Source organism: Cervus canadensis, chromosome 2 (assembly GCF_019320065.1).
Source record: "Cervus canadensis isolate Bull #8, Minnesota chromosome 2, ASM1932006v1, whole genome shotgun sequence".
Lineage (NCBI taxonomy): Eukaryota > Metazoa > Chordata > Mammalia > Artiodactyla > Cervidae > Cervus > Cervus canadensis.
This window is the reverse complement of record NC_057387.1, coordinates 26,535,394-26,558,247: the sequence shown is the minus strand read 5'-3', so window position 1 is coordinate 26,558,247 and position 22,854 is coordinate 26,535,394. Positions and strand designations below refer to the sequence as shown.

At 44.5% G+C, this 22,854-nt stretch overlaps 1 protein-coding gene and 1 long non-coding RNA gene across 3 annotated transcripts in view; one reads left to right on the top strand and one right to left on the bottom strand.

Annotated features, from left to right (window-relative positions):
- The window catches only part of LOC122435801, a 46,776-nt gene extending 24,564 nt beyond the window's left edge, over nt 1-22,212 (top strand). For both annotated transcript variants that reach the window (XR_006267703.1, XR_006267704.1), the window contains 3 exons: nt 16,061-16,195; nt 19,986-20,083; nt 21,221-22,212. This is a non-coding gene — a long non-coding RNA (uncharacterized LOC122435801). The remainder of the gene's footprint in view (nt 1-16,060; nt 16,196-19,985; nt 20,084-21,220) is intronic.
- The window catches only part of CASQ2 (calsequestrin 2), a 73,569-nt gene extending 51,052 nt beyond the window's left edge, over nt 1-22,517 (bottom strand). Inside the window, exon 1 of the mRNA XM_043459868.1 lies at nt 22,206-22,517. Within this exon, the coding sequence (XP_043315803.1) occupies nt 22,206-22,517 (312 nt within the window). The remainder of the gene's footprint in view (nt 1-22,205) is intronic.
- Between the last annotated feature and the right edge of the window lie 337 nt (nt 22,518-22,854).

Here is a 22,854-nt window from a genome sequence, read left to right as displayed (position 1 = left end):
ATCATGGTCAACAAAAGAGTCTGAAATGCAGTACTTGGATGCAAATCAAAAATGACAGAATGATCTCTGTTCGTTTCCAAGGCAAGCCATTCAATATCACGGTAATCCAAGTCTATGCCTCAACCAGTAATGCTGAAGAAGCTGAAGTTGAATGGTTCTATGAAGACCTACAAGACCTTTTAGAACTAACACCCAAAAAAGATGTCCTTTTCATTATAGGGGACTGGAATGCAAAAGTAGGAAGTCAAGAAACACCTGGAGTAACAGGCAAATTTGGCCTTGGAATACGGAATGCAGCAGGGCAAAGGCTAATAGAGTTTTGCCAAGAGAATGCACTGGTCATAGCAAACACCCTCTTCCAACAACACAAGAGAAGACACTACACATGGACATCACCAGATGGTCAACGCTGAAATCAGATTGATTATATTCTTTGCAGCCAAAGAAGGAGAAGCGCTATACAGTCAGCAAAAACAAGACCAGGAGCTGACTATGGCTCAGATCATGAACTCCTTATTGCCAAATTCAGACTTAAATTGAAGAAAGTAGGGAAAACCACTAGACCATTCAGGTATGACCTAAATCAAATCCCTTATGACTGTACAGTGGAAGTAAGAAATAGATTTAAGGGACTAGATCTGATAGAGTGCCTGATGAACTTTGGACGGAGGTTAGTGACATTGTACAGGAGACAGGGATCAAGACCATCCCCGTGGTAAAGTAATGCAAAAAGGCAAAATGGTTGTCTGAAGAGGCCTTACAAATAGCTGTGAAAAGAAGAGAAATGAAAAGCAAAGCAGAAAAGGAAAGATATTTCCATTTGAATGCAGAATTCCAAAGAATAGCAAGGAGAGATAAGAAAGCCTTCCTCAGCGATCAGTGCAAAGAAATAGAGGAAAATAACAGAATGGGAAAGAGCAGAGATCTCTTCAAGAAAATTAGAGATACCAAGGGAACATTTCATGCAAAGATGGGTTTGATAAAGGACAGAAATGGTATGGACCTAACAGAAGCCAAATATATTAAGAAGAGGTGGCAAGAATACACAGAAGAACTGTACAAAAAAGATCTTCACAATCCAGATAATCACGATGGTGTGATCACTCACCTAGAGTCAGACATCCTGGAATGTGAAGTCAAGTGGGCCTTAGAAAGCATCACTACAAACAAAGCTAGTGGAGGTGATGGAATTCCAGTTGAGCTATTCCAAATCCTGAAAGATGATGCTATTAAAGTGCTGCACTCAATATGCCAGCAAATTTGGAAAACTCAGCAGTGGTCACAAGACTGGAAAAGGTCAGTTTTCATTCCAATCCCAAAGAAAGGCAATTCCAAAGAATGCTTAAACTACCGCACAATTGCACTCATCTCACACGCTAGCAAGTGATGCTCAAAATTCTCCAAGCCAGGCTTCAGCAATATGTGAACCGTGAACTTCCAGATGTTCAAGCTGGTTTTAGAAAAGGCAGAGGAACCAGAGATCAAATTGCCAACATCTGCTGGATCATCGAAAAAGCAAGAGAGCTCCAGAAATACATCTATTTCTGCTTTATTGACTATGCCAAAGGCTTCAACTGTGTGGATTGCAATAAACTGTGGAAAATTCTGAAAGAGATGGGAATACCAGACCACCTGACCTGCCTCTTGAGAAACCTATATGCAGGTCAAGAAGCAATGGTTAGAACTGGACATGGAACAACAGACTGGTTCCAAATAGGAAAAGGAGAATGTCAAGGCTGTATGTTGTCACCACGCTTATTTAACTTATATGCAGAGTACATCATGAGAAATGCTGGCTGGAAGAAGCACAAGCTGGAATCAAGATTGCCGGGAGAAATATCAATAACCTCACATATGCAGATGACACCACCCTTATGGCAGAAAGTGAAGAGGAACTAAAAAGCCTCTTGATGAAAGTGAAAGAGGAGAGTGAAAAAGTTGACTTAAAACTCAACATTCAGAAAACGAAGATCATGGCATCTGGTCTGATCACTTCATGGGAAATAGATGGGAAAACAGTGGAAACAGTGTCAGACTTTATTTTTGGGGGGCTCCAAAATCACTGCAGATGGTAATTGCAGTCATGAAATTAAAAGACACTTACTCCTTGGAAGGAAAGTTATGACCAACCTAGATAGCATATTAAAAAGCAGAGACATTACTTTGCCAACAAAAGTCCATCTAGTCAAGACTATGGTTTTTCCAGTGGTCATGTATGGATGTGAGAGTTGGACTGTGAGGAAAGCTGAGTGCTGAAAAATTGATGCTTTTGAACTATGGTGTTGGAGAAGACTCTTGAGAGTCCCTTGGACTGCAAGGAGATCCAACCAGTCCATCCTAAAGGAGATCAGTCTTGGGTGTTCATTGGAAGGACTGATGCTGAAGCTGAAACTCCAATACTTTGGCCACCTGATGCGAAGAGTTGACTCATTGGAAAAGACCCTGATGCTGGGAGGGATTGTGGGCAGGAGGAGAAGGGGATGACAGAGGATGAGATGGCTGGATGGCATCACCAACTCGATGGACACGGGTTTGGGTAGACTCCGGGAGTTGGTGATGGACAGGGAGGCCTGGCGTGCTGCGATTCATGGGGTTGCAGAGAGTCGGACACGACTGAGCGACTGAACTCTACTGAAGTGCTTAATAAATGTTATATTTTCTTCTTACTATGATGACAGCTTGAAAGGGTCAGCTGAAACGTGTGCCAATTAAGAAATACCAAAGCCTAATGTATGGTGATGGCAAGAAGACAATAATTATTAATTGAGGACCTACTATGATCAAGGTTCCATGCGAAACAAAAGTGTAAGACACATTCAAGTCAAGGAGTTTGTGATGTTATTAGGGAGGAAGCTAATGAAAAACTAGCTGATAGGAATAATTGTAATATATAGCGGAGCTATATGTAACCTTGTTCTGTATTTTCCAAGTCTCCTATAAATATGTTATTGTACTTTCATAAGTGTTAAAAATAAAAATTAAAACAAAAAAAAATTAGCTGACAGATGTTGAAGAACTAAGACAGAAAATAAGGGCTATGGAGCCAGAGCAAGAGAGTTCATGGGCAGGGAGGTCAATCATACAGAGATTTGAAAGTGATGCAGAGGAATATGGATTTAATCTCCAAAAATCCCTAACATGACCACGAAGGCCCTACACAGTTTGGCCCAGCTGCCTCTCCAGCCTCATTTGGGGCCATTCTGCCTCTTACTAACACATCATTTTCGGTTCCTCAAAACTGCAGATTCTTTCCCGGATCAAGAAGTCTTTGCCCGGGATACCTCGTTCAGCTATGCTCCCAAGTCCCAGGGTCAGGCATGGACTGCAGCTGCCTGTGGGGATGCCTTGATCTATTTACACAAAGACACTCAACATGCTCCTCTACTGTGTGTGCTCTTTCCTCTTTCTAGAAGATCCTTCCCTCAACTCCTATTTCTCCTTGAAGTCTACACATTAATGTCAGTAGCTCAAAGGGCATTTCCTGACTCCCTGGTGCTCTTTCTGAGCTGGGTCTGAACTGGGTGCTCTTTCTACCCTTGTCCATCAGGCTTTGCATTCACACTCCTTTCTCAGTTTGTATCAATAAGTACACGTTTACTGTATGATCATTTGTCTGTCAACCATCTGTGTGTGAGCCTGTGAGCTCCATGTCCCTGCCTGTTTTTCTCTATGTACTATCTCCAGCACCCAGTATAGAACCTGAGGAGAGGAGAGTTAAAAACAAAACAAAAACATTAGTTTGTTAAATAAATAAATGGAAGAAGGAAGGGAGGCTAGCTAGACCTTGAGAGGGGAGGTGTGTCTGAATAGGCAGAGGAGAGCTGCATGGACATCTGAGGAAGAAAAACATGGCACAAGTGTTTTTGAAGGTTTGGAGGGGCAAATGCACAGGGTGAGTGAAAGGGAAGAGGCCTCTGTTCTCAGATAGAGGACTTCTCAGGGGAGCTGGAAGCAGTAGCGTGCTCAAGGCATGTTAGAGAAAGAGCGTGAAGGACTTTGAACATTAGGACCGGCAGTTCTGATGTGGAAGACGCTTGAGTAGAAGAACAGTATGGTTAATTTGAGTTTGGGGAGGGTTGATCTGAAGGCATAGACCAGACAGATAGGAAAGTGGAAGGGAAGGCGACCAGTCGGGAGGCTGCTGCTAAAGTCTCAGTGGGAGATGTCAGTTCTCCAGCGAAGGCAGCAGATGAACCAGCCTGTGAAATGAAGTTAGAGGCTGAGAATCAGTCAGACTGGTAACCATTTTATGGTTTTGGAGAATTGGGGAAGGTGGGGGGAACCAAGGGGAGGAGGAGGCCAGACGATTCCAAGGTCTCCAGCCAGGGAACAGAGTGGAGGACAGAGATGTCAGGAGGGCACACCAGAATCACGAACGAGCTTCTCAGCTTGGCTTTAGGTGCAATGAGTTCATGGCCGTGGAAATCCAGGCGTAGTTGGAGGTGCCAACCTGGAGTGTGGGGGAGAGGTTTCAAAGGACCTCTGCAAGTGAGAGGTGAAGGTATAAGGAGAGTATATGAGAAAACCACCGGGTCAAGGACTGGCTGCCTTGAAGGAGGTGAGAAAAGGAGGCTGCTTGGAGGCAGAGAGGTGTGTGGGAGAAGCAGGAGGACAAGGAATGCAGTGCCAGGACTCCACAGTCATAAGAAGCTCGAGAACAAGCAGGTGGTCAGATCAAGTGTTACAGAGAGTCCCGGAGATGGGCCCACCATTGAGGTCTCTCTTTTCAGGATGGTAAGTCACGGGTGACCTTTAGAGAGGAGCTGGGCCAGAAGCCAAAGCGCTGAGAGCGAGGCTGATGAGTGGGTGGCAGGGTCGCAGTAGAGCAGGTGTAGATCACTTGCTCAAGAAGTTTGCTTGAGCAAAGGGACACGATCCCTTTGGCCTCAGACGACAGGCATGTGAGGTGGCCTGTCTGTCTATGTGTGTCCCTCCGAGTCCAGTCCCTTTGTAGGACATCTCAGCCCTGATCCAGGGACCAACAGGAACAAAGTTCCGTTTCTCAAGAATTGTCCTCCTGGACAATTTCTGCTGGAGGAGAAAGACTAATTTGCTTCATTGTCAGAAGAAGGTGGGGTAGCAGAGACAAGGGGCTGCTTACCTACAGAAGGGAGCTGAAGGGGCTCACTTTCTGCATGGTCAAGAATCTGAAAAAAAATCAAGGTCTGAGAAGTATGGGGGAAAATGTCACAGATCTTCGCTCCAAGTGAGTGTCCCTCAGGCCAGCCATTAAAAGTACCCTGGCGGCAACCCTGCTCTCTCCATGTAAGCCAAGAGCCAAGTGGCTCTTCTCACCCACCACCCCTGATACCATCTGGCCACATGTCAAGCAACTCCACTACTGTGCGTCCTCCCCTGAAACTGGAGAGCTGACGTTTATCTCTAGTAATCTCCTGTCACTTTCCACCGCCCTCGGATGAGGCCTGGGCTATGTATAGCTGGGGGCTTGGCATGTGATGTGTCCATGCAGGAGGCAGCGAGGGAGGAGGACCACTATTTTATGAGGTGAACACTGGGGCCTTTTGGGGCTGGACCTGGTGGCTTCTAAAAGAGCCTTGAGGGAAAGTGGCGGGGTGGGGTGGTGGTGTTGATTATTTTTATTGGCACTTTTGAACTATCACCTTTGTCAGAGCCAAGGAAAAGACCCAAAGGTCACTGCTGTGTGTTCATTCCACTCCACCACATTGAGAAGCAGTATTTAACAACAATAAAAATAACATCTATCAAGTGTTCACTGTACACCAGATACTGCTCCAACACCTCATATGAGTGATCTCATTGAATCTTCACAAAACTCACATGAAACATAAGTTCAAGATGAGGAAACAGAGGCACAGAAAGGCTAACCAACTTGCCCAGAGCCACACAGCGCTCAAGTGATCTGGGATTCCAGCCATGACACTCTGGCTCCGGGGCCCAAGCTTGCATCGACTACATTCTGCTCCCTTCACGTGGGCCTCAGAGGGACCTGGGCCCCAATCCTGGCTCTGCCGCTTATCAGCTGTGAGACTCTGGGCTGGTCACAACTTCTCTGATCTCAATTTTCTAATCTGAAAGGATGAGATCTAATTCTTGCAGGAGTACTATGTATTTAAGTGCTCATGAATGTTTGTTCCCTAGAAACTCACTGCAGGGCAACCCCATTACACTAAGCTAGTAGTTCTAGAACCTGAGCCTGTATCAGTATTACCCGGGGGAAGGCTTGTAAGAACACAGCTTGCTGTGTCCACCCTGGAATTCCCCACTCAGGAGGCCTGGGAGGGGCCCCATGAATTTGCACGTCTGACAGGGTCCAGGAGACACCCATGCTGCGGGTCCCAAGTTCACATACTGAGAACCACTGTTCTACTGCAGTCTCTAACACACAAGTACAATCTCCCTGGGTAGCATTTGTGACGTCCAAAACGACTGATTAAGGGAGGCTATTCCTGAGCCAGGTTTCTGTTTTTTTCATACTAAAAATATTATTGCAGTGGGATTTTTTTATTAAAAAATGAATTTGACTGACCTAGGGGCCAGGCCATGCACTTTTCCAATTTTTCTCAGCAGAGTTCTATTCCCAAGAGCCTGTGAAAAAGCAGTCTGGGAGCTCAAATGCCCACACTCTCTGGTAGCCCCCTCCCTTGGACGAGTCCCACCAAGTATCCATCATGTTCCTGCAGCCAGGGAGACAGTGTCCCTTTTCTAACTATACCTTCCATAGGTTCCTAATGAAAAAAGGGAGAAATAAAAGCGGAGGGAAGGCGGGAGGCTGCAGTCAATGGAGAGACCTTCTAAATGTAAAATGATGGCAGACAGGCCTCTATGCCTCATCTCCCCAGTAGTGAACATTAAAAAGCAGAAGAGAAGCCTGCTGCTGCTTGGCTAAACTTTGCAAAATGTCTGACTAGTGTTTATTTTGATGAACTCTACTAATGACAACAAATACCACAGACAGCTAACCTGAGAGTTCATTTTCAATGTACTTTCACATAATAAATTCTAGAATAGTTCTTTCCTGAGCACCAGCATGGGCTGTTCACTTTACACACACCCCTCTTTTCTCTTCAGAGGAACCCTGGGATGAGGGGATAGTGGTCTTTATTCTACAAAGGGAGAGGCTCGGCCTTCAAGAACTCAGTCCGTGGTCTGGACACTGCAAAGACTCAGACCCACAGGGCTTCTGTCCTAAGTGTGTGCATCTCATGTTGCCAGGGCGTAGTGTGGGCTGCTGTTTATGGGTTGTATCCACTTTTTCTTTCGGGTTTGGGAAATGCTATCAGATCCTTCATAGGGAAGTCAGGTGTGTGTGGCCAGGCTAAGCAAGGTCTTGGGGTGCTGAGCCAGGGCTGTGTAAGGTAGAGGCGGGTGAAGGAGTATCTGCTGGCCCGTCTTTCTGCCCAGCACACGGCAGATGGTGAGGAGAGGCCTGCCTGGCTTGGGGCGCCGGGCAGCAGGCAGACGTTCCTGGAACAGGCTCTCTGGGCACCGAGGAGCGGCTGCGGCCTGCCCAGCCCATCACTCTGCAAGACGGTGCGCTGGCCATGTTCCTGTGTGTCTGTCCAAAGAGAAATGGCTTATCTGAATCAAACCACATCCAGTCTACAGAAGAGGGAACCTCAGAAGTATTGTTGTACAGATGCAGACTTTGTGGGGAATGGCTTTTTTGATAAAACCTTTTTTTTTTTTTTTGCAGTAAATCTTATTTTTATTTTTTAAAATTGAAGTAGAGTTGATGTACAGTGTTGTGTTAGTTTCAGGTATGCAGCAAAGTGATTCAGTTATACAGGTATATGATGTATAATATATATAACACACAGACACACAGACACACACACACACATATATATATAACACACATGCATGCTAAGTCACTTCAGTCGTGTCTGACTCTTTGTGACCCTATGGACCGTAGCCCACCAGGCTCCTCTGTCCATGGGATTCTCCAGACAAGCATACTGGAGTGGCTTGCCATGTCTTCCTCCAAGGGATCTTCCTCAATCAGGGATCAAACCCACATCTCATGTCTCCTGCATTGGCAGTCGGGATCTTTACCTGCTGAGCCCCTGGGGAAGGCCCATATAATACACACACACACACACACACACACACACACACACACACATATTCTTTTTCAGATCCTTTGGAACAAATCATCTTAGATTCTAAGGCTGAGCTGATAATTATGCAAAAATACTCCACGCCAAGCAGTGAAGTTAAAACTGCAAGAAAATAGGGCAGCTGCTTTTAAAGAAAAATGTTGTGATTCTGAAACAGATTTTGTTTGTTTGTATTTTACTGCTTTACACTAGAGTAGTCCTTATAATACTTTCAATGCAGTAACTTTCATGGTCTCCCATGTCTCCATTTAAAAATATATAACTTTGTGAGGAGGTCTACCTCAAGAATACAATGACTAGCTATCCTGTTTGGGCTTGAATATTATTGAGGGCTGTTGGGAGTGGGAAGAGTGAGAGAAGAAGGTTCCAATGGTCTAAAACCTTCTGAATCAACAGTGTATTTGCCATTTTGTGAAATCTCTATCTCCCTGTTAATTCTGTATGGAAGAAAGAATTGAACGGTAATCAACTCAGTCCACACTTTGAGCATTTCTTGTCTTCTCATATGTCACCCCAGGCTCTGGTTTTATTGCTGAGAAGTGCACAGCAAACACACATCTCTTAGGAGAAGTGCAATTTAAGAGTGAGCCTGGGCATCCATCTTCTGAGAGCTCTGGCTCTACATGAGGACTTATTCTCAAAGCCAAACCAAAATAAACCTGACCTCATCTGAGTTTTCGGAGTGCAGCAGGTGCAAGTTTGGAGCATGCCATCTTTGGGCAGTGAACAGTTGGAAGAAATACCTGAATCCTGTGTGTGTTGCTATTCTCTGCCCAGTGTTCCCACATCAACCCATCTGTGGATGCACTTGCCTCCAGAAATTTCATTTTGCCTTCCTCTCTTGAGGTTTAGAAATGCAACCACTGGGGCATTTGCCAGTGCTAAATAGGTTTGAAGGCAATGACAGCCTTAGAGAGCCCTGAGGTTTATGTCCATGCCATGTATGTGTTTTGGACTGAGAGTCCCTTGGTTTTAAAAAAAAATCTGTTTTACCCATATTTCAGCAGGATTAAGCAAGTATGACAAACAGTTCCCTGAATCTGAGAGATTCAGTTTAATTTTTCATCTTCCTACTGAATCTCTTTTTAAAAATTGATCTAATTTTTAAAAGATATCAAAGAGAAATATATTTCTAATATGAGCAATATATCCGTAATTCCTTGCCTTTTTATTTTCTCTCCACCCACCCTTCCACCCACCTACCCAACATTTATTAAATACCAAGTAGGTGCTAAACATTAGTCCCTTTACTCACACTTTAGTTCAACACATAGTCCAGCTATGAAATTAAACACTGCTCAAATGTGAGTGAAAAATCCCAAATTCAAATTAGAGACGCTTGTCTTTTTGTAAGTTGGCACTGCTTACAAACAAGCAACCCCTTTATGCTATTTCTTGGTGTCGTGAAAGGAACACGATGTTTGGAAACAAATAGATGTGAATTCAAATCCCGTTTCATGCTGTGCCATTTTCTAGCTTTGTGACTTTGGGCAATTTCTACTCAACTCTGAGGAATCATTTCTTTGTACATAATGTGAGAATATGTTGTAAGAATTTAACAGGATGACGTTTGTAAAGCACCCATATTGGACATGTTTTACAGTAAGTTCGTAGTAGTAATAAGTGTGATTTCCCTACTCCTTCTTCCTCTTCTGTTCATTTAACTACTGCTGAGAGGCCACACTGAGTCAGACACTGGTCTAGGTGCTGGGGTACAGCAATGATGAGAGCAAAGTATTTGCCTCTGTGGATGCCACATGCTATAACCATCTTGAACAATATGCACTATGTCTGCCAAGCGCTATGGAGAAGAATAAAGTAAGGTTGAAGGGATAAGGGGGTGCTTGGAGTGTGTGATTTAATAGAGGTGGTCATGAAGATAACTTCTTTCATAAGATGACACTTAAACATAGACTTAAAGGAAGTGAGTTCTTATCATCAACAAAAGACCAACCCCTGAGTTATCAGGAACCATGTCATCTGCACTTTCTAAGTAAGCAGTGCATGAGTATTTGACAAATAAATGAAAGAATGAATATTTCTATAGGGGTGTTCACAACACTTGAGTGTGTACATGTGCACTCACTTGTGTCTGACTCTTTGTGACCCCATGGACTGTGGCCTGGGATTTTTCAGACAAGAATACTGGAGTGGGTTGCCATTTCCTCCTCCAGGGATCTTCCCAACCCAGGGATCGAACCCAACTCTTCTGCGTTGTCAGGCAAATTCTTTACCACTGATCCACCAAGGAAGCCCAGAACTTAGTTCTACATTATAGAACACTCATCAGTTTGCTCTGAGCAGCTTTCCTGTACTTTCCTGTTAAATATGCTAACATCTTAGTGTCCCATATTCATATATCTCCAGGGTGCTCAAATTTGTCATCTCTTTTGGAGAAAAGAGCAATGTGACATGCCAACCAAATAAATGCTTTTCCTCTCTTTCTGAGGGTAAATCCTGGACCTTGACCTAAGATTCCTTAGAAAGGCACCTTCTGATCTGGCCTTAGAAACCCCTGTAACTCTTCTGGAAACCTCTCAAGGAGGGGGAAGCATCACACAAGCCCAGATTCTCTCCTTCTAAGGAGGTCCAAGTATTAATCACTGATGGTGTGAGTGAGGGGACCATGGGAGAAGACTGGGAGATCTGGCTGAGTCCCAGAGCAGACCTGAATCCCCGCAGCCCCAGACCAAGTTAGTATCTCAGCAGTTCTCCAAATCAGAGGAATGCTATGATTCTGGGCATCTGGAAAATTTCACCAATCCAACAGACAAGTATGGTGCTTTGAAAACTTTCACATACCTATGACTCACCAAAGGATCCTGTTGAAATGTAACAAGTATTCAGGTGATACCATTGCTGCTGGTGTGGTCTGCCGACCAAATTTTGAGCATCAGGCTTCAAGTGGTCCACAAACTTGGCTGCACACTAGAATCACCCAGGGAGCTTTTAGAAGCCAGCACCTGGATATCAACCCTTCCCCCATGACCAATTAAATTAGTGTCTAGGGGAATAAGTCAGAGAAGGCAATGGCACCCCATTCCAGTACTCTTGCCTGGAAAATCCCATGGATGGAGGAGCCTGGTAGGCTGCAGTCCATAGGGTCGCTAAGAGTCAGACACGACTGAGCGACTTCACTTTCACTTTTGACTTTCTTGCGTTGGAGAAGAAAATGGCAACCCACTCCAGTGTTCTTGCCTGGAGAATCCCAGGGACAGGGGAGCCTGGTGGGCTCCGTCTATGGGGTCACACAGAGTCGGATACGACTGAAGTGACTTAGCAGCAGTAGCAGCAGGGGAATAAGACGCAGAAGCATTACTATGAACAAAACTAGTGGAGATAATAGGATTTCAGCTGAGCTATTTAAATCCTAAAAGATGATGCTGTTAACAAGCTGCACTCAGTATGCCAGCAAATTGGGAAAACTCAGCAGTGGCCACAGGACTGAAGAAGGTCAGTTTTCATTCCAATCCCAAAGAATGTTCAGACTAGTGCATAATTTCACTCATTTCACATGCTATAATGCTCAATATCCTTCAAGCCAGGCTTCAACAGTACGTGAATGGAGAACTTCCAGATGTACAAGCGGGATTTAGAAAAGGCAGGGAACCAGAGATCAAACTGCCAACATCTGTTGGATCATAGGAAAGGCAAGGGAATTCCAGAAAAACATGTACTTCTGCTTCGTAGACTACACTAAAGTCTTTGACTGTGCAGATCACAACAAACTGTGGAAAATTCCTAAAGAGATCGGAATACCAGACCACCTGATCTTCCTCCTGAGAAACCTGTATGCTGTTCAAAAAGCAACAGTTAGAACTGGTCATGGAACAACGGACTGGTTCAAAATTGGGGAAGGAATATGTCAAGGCTGTATATTGTCACCCTACTTATTTAAATTATATGCAGAGTACATCATGCAAAATGCCAGGCTGGATGAAGCACAAGCTGGAATCAAGATTTCCTGGAGAAATCTCAATAACGTCAAATACAAAGATGACACCACCCTAATGGCAAAAAGCAAAGAGGAACTAAAGAGCCTTGTGATGAAGTTGAAAGAGGAAAGTGAAAAAGCTAGCTTAAAACTCAACATTCAAAAAACTAAGATCATAGCATCTGATCCCATCACTTCATAGTAAATAGATGGGGAAAAAATGAAAACAGTGAAAGACTATTTTCTTGGGCTCCAAAATCACTGCAGACAGTGACTGCAGCCGTGAAATTAAAAGATGCTTGCTCCTTGGAAGAAAAGCTATGACAACCTAGACAGCGTATAACAAAGCAGAGATATTACTTTGCTGGCAAAAGTCCATACAGTCAAAGCTATGGTTTTCCCACTAGTCATATACAGATGCAAGAGTTGGACCATAAAGAAGGCTGAGAGCCAAAGAATTGATGCTTTCGACCTGTGGTACTGGAAAAAAGACTCTTGAGAATCCCTTGGACTGCAAGGAGATCAAACCAGTCAGTCCTAAAGGAAATCAACCCTGGATTTTCACTGGAAGGACTGATGCTGAATCTGAAGCTCCAGTACTTTGGCCACCTGATGGGAAGAGCTGACTCACTGGAAAAGATCCTGATGCTGGGAAAGATTGAGGGCAGGAGGAGAAGGGGGCAACAGAAGATGAGATGGTTGGATGGCATCATCAACTCACTGGACATGAGTTTGAGCAAACTCTGGGAGATGGTGAAGGACAGGGAAACCTGGCATGCTGCAGTCCATGGGGTAGCAAAGAGTCAGACACGATTGACCGACTAAACAATAACAAAATAGGTATTTTTTAAAACTCCTTAGGTTGAGTCCTACGTGCAGCCAAGGTTGAGAACTACTACAACTGGCCAAGAACATGGGCTGCATTTCAAGTGACAGGTGAAGGGAATTAACATTTGATAAGCACCAGCTGTATCTCAGGCACTCAGCATTCTACATAGATCAATTTCCTAGTAGTAACCAACATAACAAAGTAATAACACCTGACACTTGTACAGCTTCTTATAATTTTACGGGGAACTTTTATTCATTTAATTCTCTTAATTCACTAAGGTAGAAAGGACAGAGTCGATTTTTTCAGATGAGTAAAATGCAATGCATGTTCGTGACTTGCCCAGATCCAATAGTAAATGGAAGAGAAGTTCAGTTACCCTGACACGTCGCTGTCTGCTTTGCTTAAGTACTTCGACCTCATCCGAAGTTGGATACACGAGGATGGTCGTGCACAAGAGTCATGTCAGCAACACTGGACACATGACAGAATCTAAAGAGGCTGCAGTCATCTCACCAAAGATATTCTCACTGATACACAGACTGATTAGGAGACTGAGACCTGAATAGAAACGAGAGCTCAGTCTGTTGAGGACCTTGACAATCTGAGAGCAATGGCATTAAGACACTTAGCAGAACCCAGAGGCCTGCATTGCACAGGATTCACTTAGTTCTGCCACAGATTATGGAGCCAGTCTTCTCCTTCCCATAGGGCCTAATAGATGATCTGTGCTAGAACCACCTCTAAAAATAATTTGCAGAGCTTCCCTGATGGCTCCGGAGAAGGCAATGGCAACCCACTCCAGTGTCCTTGCCTGGAGAATCCCAGGGACAGCGGAGCCTGGTGGGCTGTCGTCTATGGGGTCGCACAGAGTCGGACACGACTGAAGCGACTTAGCAGCAGCAACCTGATGGCTCTGTGGTAAAGAATCCGCCTGCCAATGCAGGAGGCATGTGTTCAATCCCTGGCCTGGGAAGATCCCACATGCCACAGAACAGCTAAGCCTGTGTGCTTCAGCTACTGAGCTTGTGCTCTAGAGCCTGCCAGCCACAACGACTGAGCCCACACACAACAACTGCTGAAGCCTGCTTGCCTTGAGCTTGTGCTCTGCAACAAGAGCAGCCACCACAATGAGAAGCCCGCACACCTCAACGAAGGATAGCCCTGGAAGCAACGAAGACCCAGCACAGCCAAAAATAAATAAATAAATAAAACTATATTAAAAAAATACAAAATACAAATTATCTGCAACTGGGAAGAGATTAATCTCCAGAATATACAAACAGGTCATGCAGCTCAATTAAAAAAAAAAAAAAAAGACAACCTAATCAAAAAATGGGCAGAAGACCTAAATAGACATTTCTCTAAAGAAGACAGACACAACTGGCCAAGAGGCACAGAAAAAGATTCTCAACATTACTAATTATTAGAGAAATGCGAATCAAAGCTACAATGAGGTTATCACCTCCCATTGGTCAGAATGGCCATCATCAAAAAAATCTACAAACTATAAATGCTACAGTGGGTGTGGAGCAAAGGGAACCCTCTCACACTGTTGCTGGGAATGTAAATTGATATAGCCACTATGGGGAACAGTATGAAGGTTCCTTCAAAATAGAACTACCATATGACCCAGCAATCCCAGTCCTGGGCATATACTTGGAGAAAACCATAATTCCAAGAGACACATGCACTCCAGTGTTTATTACAGCACTGTTTACAATAGCCAAGACATGGAAGCAACCTAATGTCCATCAACAGAGGAATGGATACAGAAGATAATGGTGTATATAAACAATAGAATATTACTCAGCCATACCAAGGAACAAAATGTGCCACTTGTAGAGACGTGGGTGGACCTACAGCCAGTCTTACACAGTGAAGAATGTCAGAAAGAGAAAAACAAATATTGTTTATTAACACCTACGTGTGGAATCTAGAAAAATGATATAGATAAACCTAATTGCAAAGCAGAAATAAAGACAGAGGTAGAGAACAAATGTGTGGACACCAAGCAGGGGAAACAGTGATGAGATGAATTGGGATATTGGGATTGACATGTATATGTATATATACACACACACACGCCATGTATAAAATATATAGCTAATGAGAACCTGCCGTATGGCACAAGGAACTCCACTCGGTGCTCTGTAGTGACCTAAGTGGGAAGGAAATCCTTAAGAAAGAGGGGTATGTGAATATGTGTAGCTGATTCACTTTGCTGTACACCAGAAAATAACACAACCTTGTAAAACAACTGAACTCCAGTAAAAAGTTTGTTTAAAAAGATAAAAAGAAAATTACTGGGAAATAGCCTGTTCACCAGGGGTTTCCTGGGTGGCTTAATGGTAAAGAATCTGTCTGCGTGTAGGAGATGCATGAGACATGGTTTTGACCCCTGGGTCAGGCAAATCCCCTGGAGGAGGGCATGGCAGCCCACTCTAGTATTCTTGCCTAGAGAATTCCACAGACAGAGGAGCTTGGCGGGCTACAGTCCATGGGATCGCAGAGTTGGACAGGACTGAAGCAAGTGAACACACACACACACACACACACACACACACACACAGCCTGTTGAGCAGCAGTGGAAAATCAGTCATAGCAGTAACCCTTACTGCTGGCAGACAGGACATTTCCAAGAATTTTTAGGTAGTGATCCTGCCATTTGATATCCAGGAGGGCCTGGGAGAGAGCCCCTGGGCAGGTCATGTATGGGGATGGTAGCCCCTTTATGGTGGGGACCTCCTCAAGCAGGAAGAGTGGAAAACCCTGCAGGAAGAATTCTATAAAGCAGCCCTAGGCCTCCCAAGAAACGACAGGGGCATCTGGTCAACCCAGCAGACAACTACCAGTCTGATTTAACTATTTCTGCTTCAGGACCCCAGGTTGCCTGGCAGTACCTGCCAGTACCTGCCAGTTCATCACCCTAAACAAATAAATGAATTTTTACTCTTTACCATGTGGAAGGCATCCCTCGTTCACCATCCATTCAGTGACTGATTCATCCACTCACTCATGCTACAGTTACTGAGAGCCTGCCTTAGCAACAAGGATGAATGAATACTGATGAATGAATATTTCTATTCATGGATTCACAGTAGGAATTTTCATGTTCTGGAACGCTCACTTGCCTGAGGAAAGTTCCAGTAAATGTGTATATTGGTCACAGGTTGGTGTGTTTAATTGCTCCCACAGGACTCTCACAGATACATCACAAGTGAGGAACCTGAATGCAGACAGACTTCTTCCTCAGGAATTGGACCCAGGCCTCTCTGATTTGGAAGCCCGTTTTAGAGCACACCACCTCTCAAGCATTTCAACCCGAGAGAGGTCAGTGATGTCGGATGTTGGAGGACTTTCTCTGCAGTATTTATAGAACATGATAGGAGCAGCACTTGTTTCAAGGCAAAAGTAGAAGCCAGCAGCAAAGCAGCAAGGAGGAATCAAATTCATTGCCCGTGTCCTCCTCTTGAGTCTCTGAATCCTGCAGTACTAATAGGGTTTGGCCAGTGAGGCGTGACTACATTTGCTGACTTTGCTGAAGCTGAAGGAAGGAAATAGCATACAAAATTGCAACTCCCTTTATAATCTGAGTTGATATCTCAATAGAAAAAATGGGGAAAAAGCATAGAAAAATAAGAGAAAAATGTGTCAAATAATTTCACGAAGAATTCAATCCAGCTAGAAATCAAAGAATGTCCATTAAAACAATAAAAATATAAATAAGCAAAGATTTTCAAAACCCTAAAAATTGTGCCAGTATCCCAAAATAGAGAAATCCTGTAATGGCCTATATGGGAAAAGAATCTGAAAAACAGTGGATATACATTTATGTATAAATGATTCACTTTGCACAGGGCACCTTAAACTAACACAACATTGCAAATCAGCTATACTCCAATAATTTTTTTTAATTAAAAGGAAAAAAGAGAAAAATTATTTTAAAAATATGCATGATCATATAGTAGAATCATATGCCGACATTAACATCATGTTTGCCAAGAATTTAAAACTATTTAGTGACATAAGGGCACTCACAATATACTGAAATGAAAAAAGCAGGAAAAAACTATAAAAATGGTATACATCTAATTTGAAAGTGTATTTTTATGCATAGAAAAAAAAGTACTGGAAAGAACTCTATCAGAACACTAGCCATGTTTGTTTCAGGGTGCATTTTCTTTGTCCACATCATCTCACACTCCTGCATGAGAGTGTGTTACTTTGTGGATGAGGTGCTCCACCAAGAGTCAGGATTGCCAACTCTGTAAATCACATCACTGCAAGGCCACATCTATGACATGAGGGGTTCAGAACAGTCTAGATGGTTCTGGAAGTTCTTTTGAGCTCTAACATATCAGACATTCATTCAACAAGCATTTACAGAGCATCTATATAGAGCTACGTACACTGTACCAACCCTGGGGTCTTCCAGGGGTAGATTCCAGTCAAATGCAAACCAGAGTTTGAGTGTGGCCTCCCGGTGCCATATTACTTGCCCTTTTTATGACTAAGCTTTTTTTAAAAATTCATTATTTTTAAAATTTGGCTGTGATGGATCTTAGTTGTAGTATGCAAACTCTCAGTTGAGATATGTAGGATATAGTTCCCCCCACCAGGGATCAAAATTGGGCCACCTGTATTGGGAGTGTAGAGTCTTAGCCGCTAGACCACCAAGGACGTCTATCTCCCTAAGCTTTTAATGGCCTCATATTCTTCCCTTTCTTCTCTTCCGCTTATCAAACCCTGCTTTCACATAGAACTCAACCTTGATCAGATGGAGGTGTAAGTGAATGGCAATATCTTAAAAGACTATCTCTTGCCGAAGGGCTTGACTAAATAGGGATAAGAATTTTACCTAAAGGAACGAGGCCCTTGTAGCCAAATTTTAGGGAAAAGTTATCAAGTTGGAAAAGATTTTGAAGCTGTCAGAATCTTAGCTCCTGGATTTCCCTTCCCGACCCTTGCTTTTTTGCCTAGTAAATTCTATTTATTTTCACAAACCAATTCTTCTTTGTCATGCCTTCCACATGTCTCCCAGAGAGCAGGGCGCTTCCTCTTTCCGCTGCACTCCCAGAGGAGCTTATGTTGCCCTACTATTATAGTGACTCCCTTGCACTGTGGCTTTCCATTAGTATTTCTTTGTAATTTCCACATGAGGCTGTGAGCCGCCTGTTTCATGTTCCCTGCATCCAGAGTATGCACCCCCAGGCCCAACCTAAAGTAAGTGGCAGATGTAAGACTAATTGCTGGGCATTTCGAGGCCCCGAGTCAGGCAGTGACCTCCTCACCCTGTGGATGGGGCTATTTCTAGGTATTTCAATGTCAGTCCTTAAACGAACAGACCAAACACTGACCATATTATCTTTGGGTTTTTATCAGAATGGATGGCCCTTTCTTAAAATTAATTTTTATTAGAGTATAGTTGAACAGAGGAGCCTGGCAGGCTACAGTCCATGGGGTCACAAAAGAGTCAGACCCTGACTTAGCGACGTAACAGCAACAAGGATAGTTGCTTTACAATATTGTCTTAGCTTCTTCCGTAGAGCAAAGTGAATCAGCTATGCTGCTGCTGCTGCTGCTGCTGCTAAGTCGCTTCAGTCGTGTCCGACTCTGTGCGACCCCATAGACGGCAGCCCACCAGGCTCCCCCTGTCCCTGGGATTCTCCAGGCAAGAACACTGGAGCGGGTTGCCATTTCCTTCTCCAATGCATAAAAATGAAAAGTGAAAGTGAAGTCGCTCAGTCGTGTCCAACTCTTAGCAACCCCATGAACTGCAGCCCACCAGGTTCCTCTGTCCACGGAATTCTCTAGGCAAGAATACTGGAGTGGGTTGCCATTTCCTTCTCCAGAACCAGCTATATGTTTACATATATCCCCTCTTTTTTGGGTGTTTTACCCATTTAGGTCAGGGATGGCCATTATGCGATGAGTTATGAACTTCTAATTTCTCCCCTTCTAACCTTTAGAAATTCTCCAGGTTTATCAACTTGGGGGTGGCAACATCATTGGAGAGGGAGATCAATTTAATAGATTGAGATAAATATGTTTTTTAAATGAAATACAACAGAAGTATAGAGAAGAATAATAAGAAAGAAGACAAAAGAATTTTTGATCCAACTGCTCCCCAAATAATAATGCGTTGTCTTGTGAAACTGTTGTTTCATTTGTGTAGGTATGTTCTGTACACACCAAGTCACAGTGAGCTATGATAGAAAGCATGGGAAACCACCTTCCTAAACTGTTTGGAAGAAAGGAACCCCACCCTTCCTGTGCTGTCTGCCCCGGGCTGAGATTTCACTGCCTTGTGGATACACCCTGGGAACTGCCTCCTCCCCTCCTATTTTGCACATACACAGCCCTGGAACTGGCAGGATATTTTCCTTAGTGTTTGTTTAGAGTCCAGGGAATTAAGAAGACAAAAGTGGGCTTTTTTGACCAGGAAGAAAATTTAGAGGTTCACACCCACCCTCTCTTACCATTCCTGGGATTCCTGGAACCAGTCTTGTCCTGGATTCTGAGGAACAGCCTGCACCTGACTGGTATCTCAGCAAAGGCCCCCCTTCCCTCCCCAAGGCTCATGGAGGCAGCCCAGCCTCCTCCAGGGTTTGGATATTTGTGCGAGCAGTGCCTGCTCTGGGACTCTGTGCTTCTCAACCCTGATATGGCTGGAATCATCAGGCCCAGGCCCACAGGCTGAGCACTCTATTTAAGGGAGACTCTTGAAACAATCCTGAAGAGGGTATAGGGACTAAAACTGCCTTCACCTACACTAGTTGAATGGCCTTGGGCAACTTAGCCTCTCTGTGCCTCAGTTTCCCCATCTGAAGGTGGGGATGGCCACTATACCTACATCAGAGAAATACTATAAGGCTCAAACCAGCTACACATACAAAGTGCTTAGAACAATCCCTGCGCACAGTAAGCATTCAATAAATGTTGTTTAATATTAATCATCCCATAAGCCTGTTCGACAATTATTATTTTTCCAGATTTATAGATGAGAAAATGGGGTGCAGAGAAGTTAAATAACCTGCTCCATGTCGTGTGTCCAGTAGAAGCAAAGCCAGGATATAAATCCAGATCTCTGACTCCAAGTTCTGTGATCTCTTTCCCTAAGGATTTAGGAGCCTGTGGGCATCAAACCACCTCCTGTGCTAACTTCCACCTTGTCAGTCTCTGCTGGGCATTTCTGGATCAAAGGTGGCTGGAAGGATGGTGAGTCTAGGGCAAAGTCCCTTCTCAGGATTTTGCTTGGGAACACAGAATTTGTCTTTGAGGGAGAATGTGTGTGTGTGTGTGTGTGTGTGTGTGTGACAGGGAATCAGAAATTGGGGTCATTGCTTGCACCGGCACTGTTTTTGAGTTCTAGGCTAACCTGACAGTCGTGAGCATATATGGTAGAGTCCTGGGACCTTCAGTTACCTTTCCATAGAATTCTCACTATAATTGAGTAGGGCAGTTTGAGATGGAGATGGCAATGTGAGTGAGGATTTCTTGGGCTGAGCAGCAGCCGTGCTGTATGTCCTGGTCTTTTTCCAGCCTGCGGTTTTCCTGTATATATAGTACAAAGACCTAATAACTGTCTCTGCTTTTTCCTTGCTTATAACTCACAGAGGGAACTGAACTTCCATGTTCAGGCCCCAGAATAGAGCCTGAGGAAAAAGATAATGGGCATGGTGATATTTTTAAAATGCTTAGTTTTTCATCCACCAGAGCTCTCTGTAATGACCATGCTGCCATATATAAAGCCTCTGAAAATAGATATGTGTATGATGATTGAGAGACACAGGATTCTGCAATACTTTTTAAATTATCAAAGATATTTTGATGTGTTTGGGATGGTTTTCCTGGATTTTATTATGCGCTCAGTCATGTCCTACTCTCTGTGACCCCATGGACTGTAGCCCACCAGATTCCTCTGCCCATGGGGTTTCCCAGGCAAGAATACTGGAGTGGGTTGCTATTTCCTTCTCCAGGGGATCTTCCTGACCCAGGGATCAAACCCGAGTCTCCTGCATTGCCAGGCAGATTCTTTACCACTGAGCTGCCTGGGAAGCCTAGATTTTCTTATAGTCAATTTTTTTTTTGAAAACTAAAATCCACATGGGTTTTGTATGATAATTCTGTTCATCAAAGTATTTGATTATAATGTATGTCAGTTATGTCTCAATAAAACTGAAAGAAAAAGAAAGAACAAAAAGGCACCTGATTGAGCTGAGCTTTCACATAGGGCTGGTTAATAAACTGCTATAGTTCTCCAATAGTCCTTTTGGCAAATAGGTGCGTGGGCTGAGCCGAGCCTGGGGACTGATAAGGGATCTCGGTACTTACTAGAATTCTTGGCACTCCCAGGTGCTCCTGAGTGTAACTGATCTGAAACTGTCCAGGAGGAGCTAAGGGAGGAGTTCCTGGGTCACTCACATGGGATTAGAGAACCAGCCCCAGCGCCAGTTTCACAGAGGTCACGTAATGCAGACAGAATAAGAATTGACTACAGCATCTTCCTTGAACTCACACCAAGAACTTTATGAGAAAAAGAAATGCTCCCGTAATGAACACGCAGCCAAGATCTTCCCACATCTCCAGTGTGTGATGTCGACTGATACCGAGTCCCAAGAGAGGAGCATTGCTTAGTGGTGCTCCCCATCTGACCCAAGAGCAGAGGCAAGGTCAAATGACTTCTGCTGCCCCAAGATCGTGGGCAAACTTACAAGAACAAAGAGTAGGAAATTCGCACACCGAATGAAGACTGCACATAACCCTGAATTTCATGTCATTCAGGCCTTTTAACAATAGCTCTAACATTCTCTGAGGAAAAGAGTGGCTGGAACCACTGCCCTTGAGAAATCAAGAGGGCCGTCAGCTGATAGACTTTGCATCTTTACAGACTATAACGCATTGGGCAGACTTCCCTGGTGGCTCAGTGTAAAGAATCCTCCTGCCAATACAGAAGACGTGGGTTCGATCCCTAGGTCAAGAAGATCCCCTGGAGAAGGGAATGGCAACCCACTCCAGTAATCTTGCCTGGACAATCCCATGGACAGAGGAGGCTGGCAGGCTACAGTCCGTGGGGTCGCAAAGGAGCCGGATAGGACTGAGCAACTAAACAACGGCAAGCAATGCAGTGTGCAGCCCGCTCACTTGTCCTGTCTGAAGAGTCTGGACACACCTCTGCTTTTCACACATCCCACCTTTGCAAGATTTCCAGTTTTGTAAGAGATTGAAATGGGGCAAGACTTCAGGATATATTCTCAGCACTCTGGGGTCCCCACATCCCGATCACAGGCCAGTTCCCTCCTCCTTGGACAACGTGGTCCGAGGGCCCCCTCCCACTCACCTCCAGCACGATTTCTTTCAGCTGGAACTGTTTCTGCACGACTTTATCTGAAGATAGGGGCTCGTGGTAGTAGAGACAGAGCAAGTCATATTTCTTCAAAACCTGCTTGAAGTTCTTCTCGGTGAGACTGACCACGCGGTCCTTGCCATCATAGGTGGGGAAGTTCAGTCCCTCCTCCGCCCTGCAGGAGGAGAGCAGGTAGACCCCCACCACAAACAGGTGGGCTCTCTTCATCTGGGCAAAATTTTTCTTTCCCAGAAACGCTGATGGTAGGCAAGTGAATGGAGCCTCAGAGGACTTGGTGGGAGTCATGCAGAGCAGAGAGGCTGATCTGGTCTCGCTCCGTGGCCCTCCCTGGGCCTGAGAACCCCGTCTTCACCTCTGCAGGCTGCTGACTATAGCCGTGGGCTCAGACAAAGCAAGCAGAGGCTCACACCCATGCGTGCATGGAACCGGAGCCAGGCTGGGCCGCCCAGCCCCAGATAGCTTGCATAGCTATGCCCAGCCCGTGTCTCATCTGGAACTCCATTTTTAGGATGCAGTTGTTTCAGGCTAAAAATAAATCATGCGATGAATAAAAAAGTTAGATAGGGCCCCGTTGAGGGATTCGTTGATACAGTTTGCCAGGCTGGTGTGGGGGGAGGAGGCA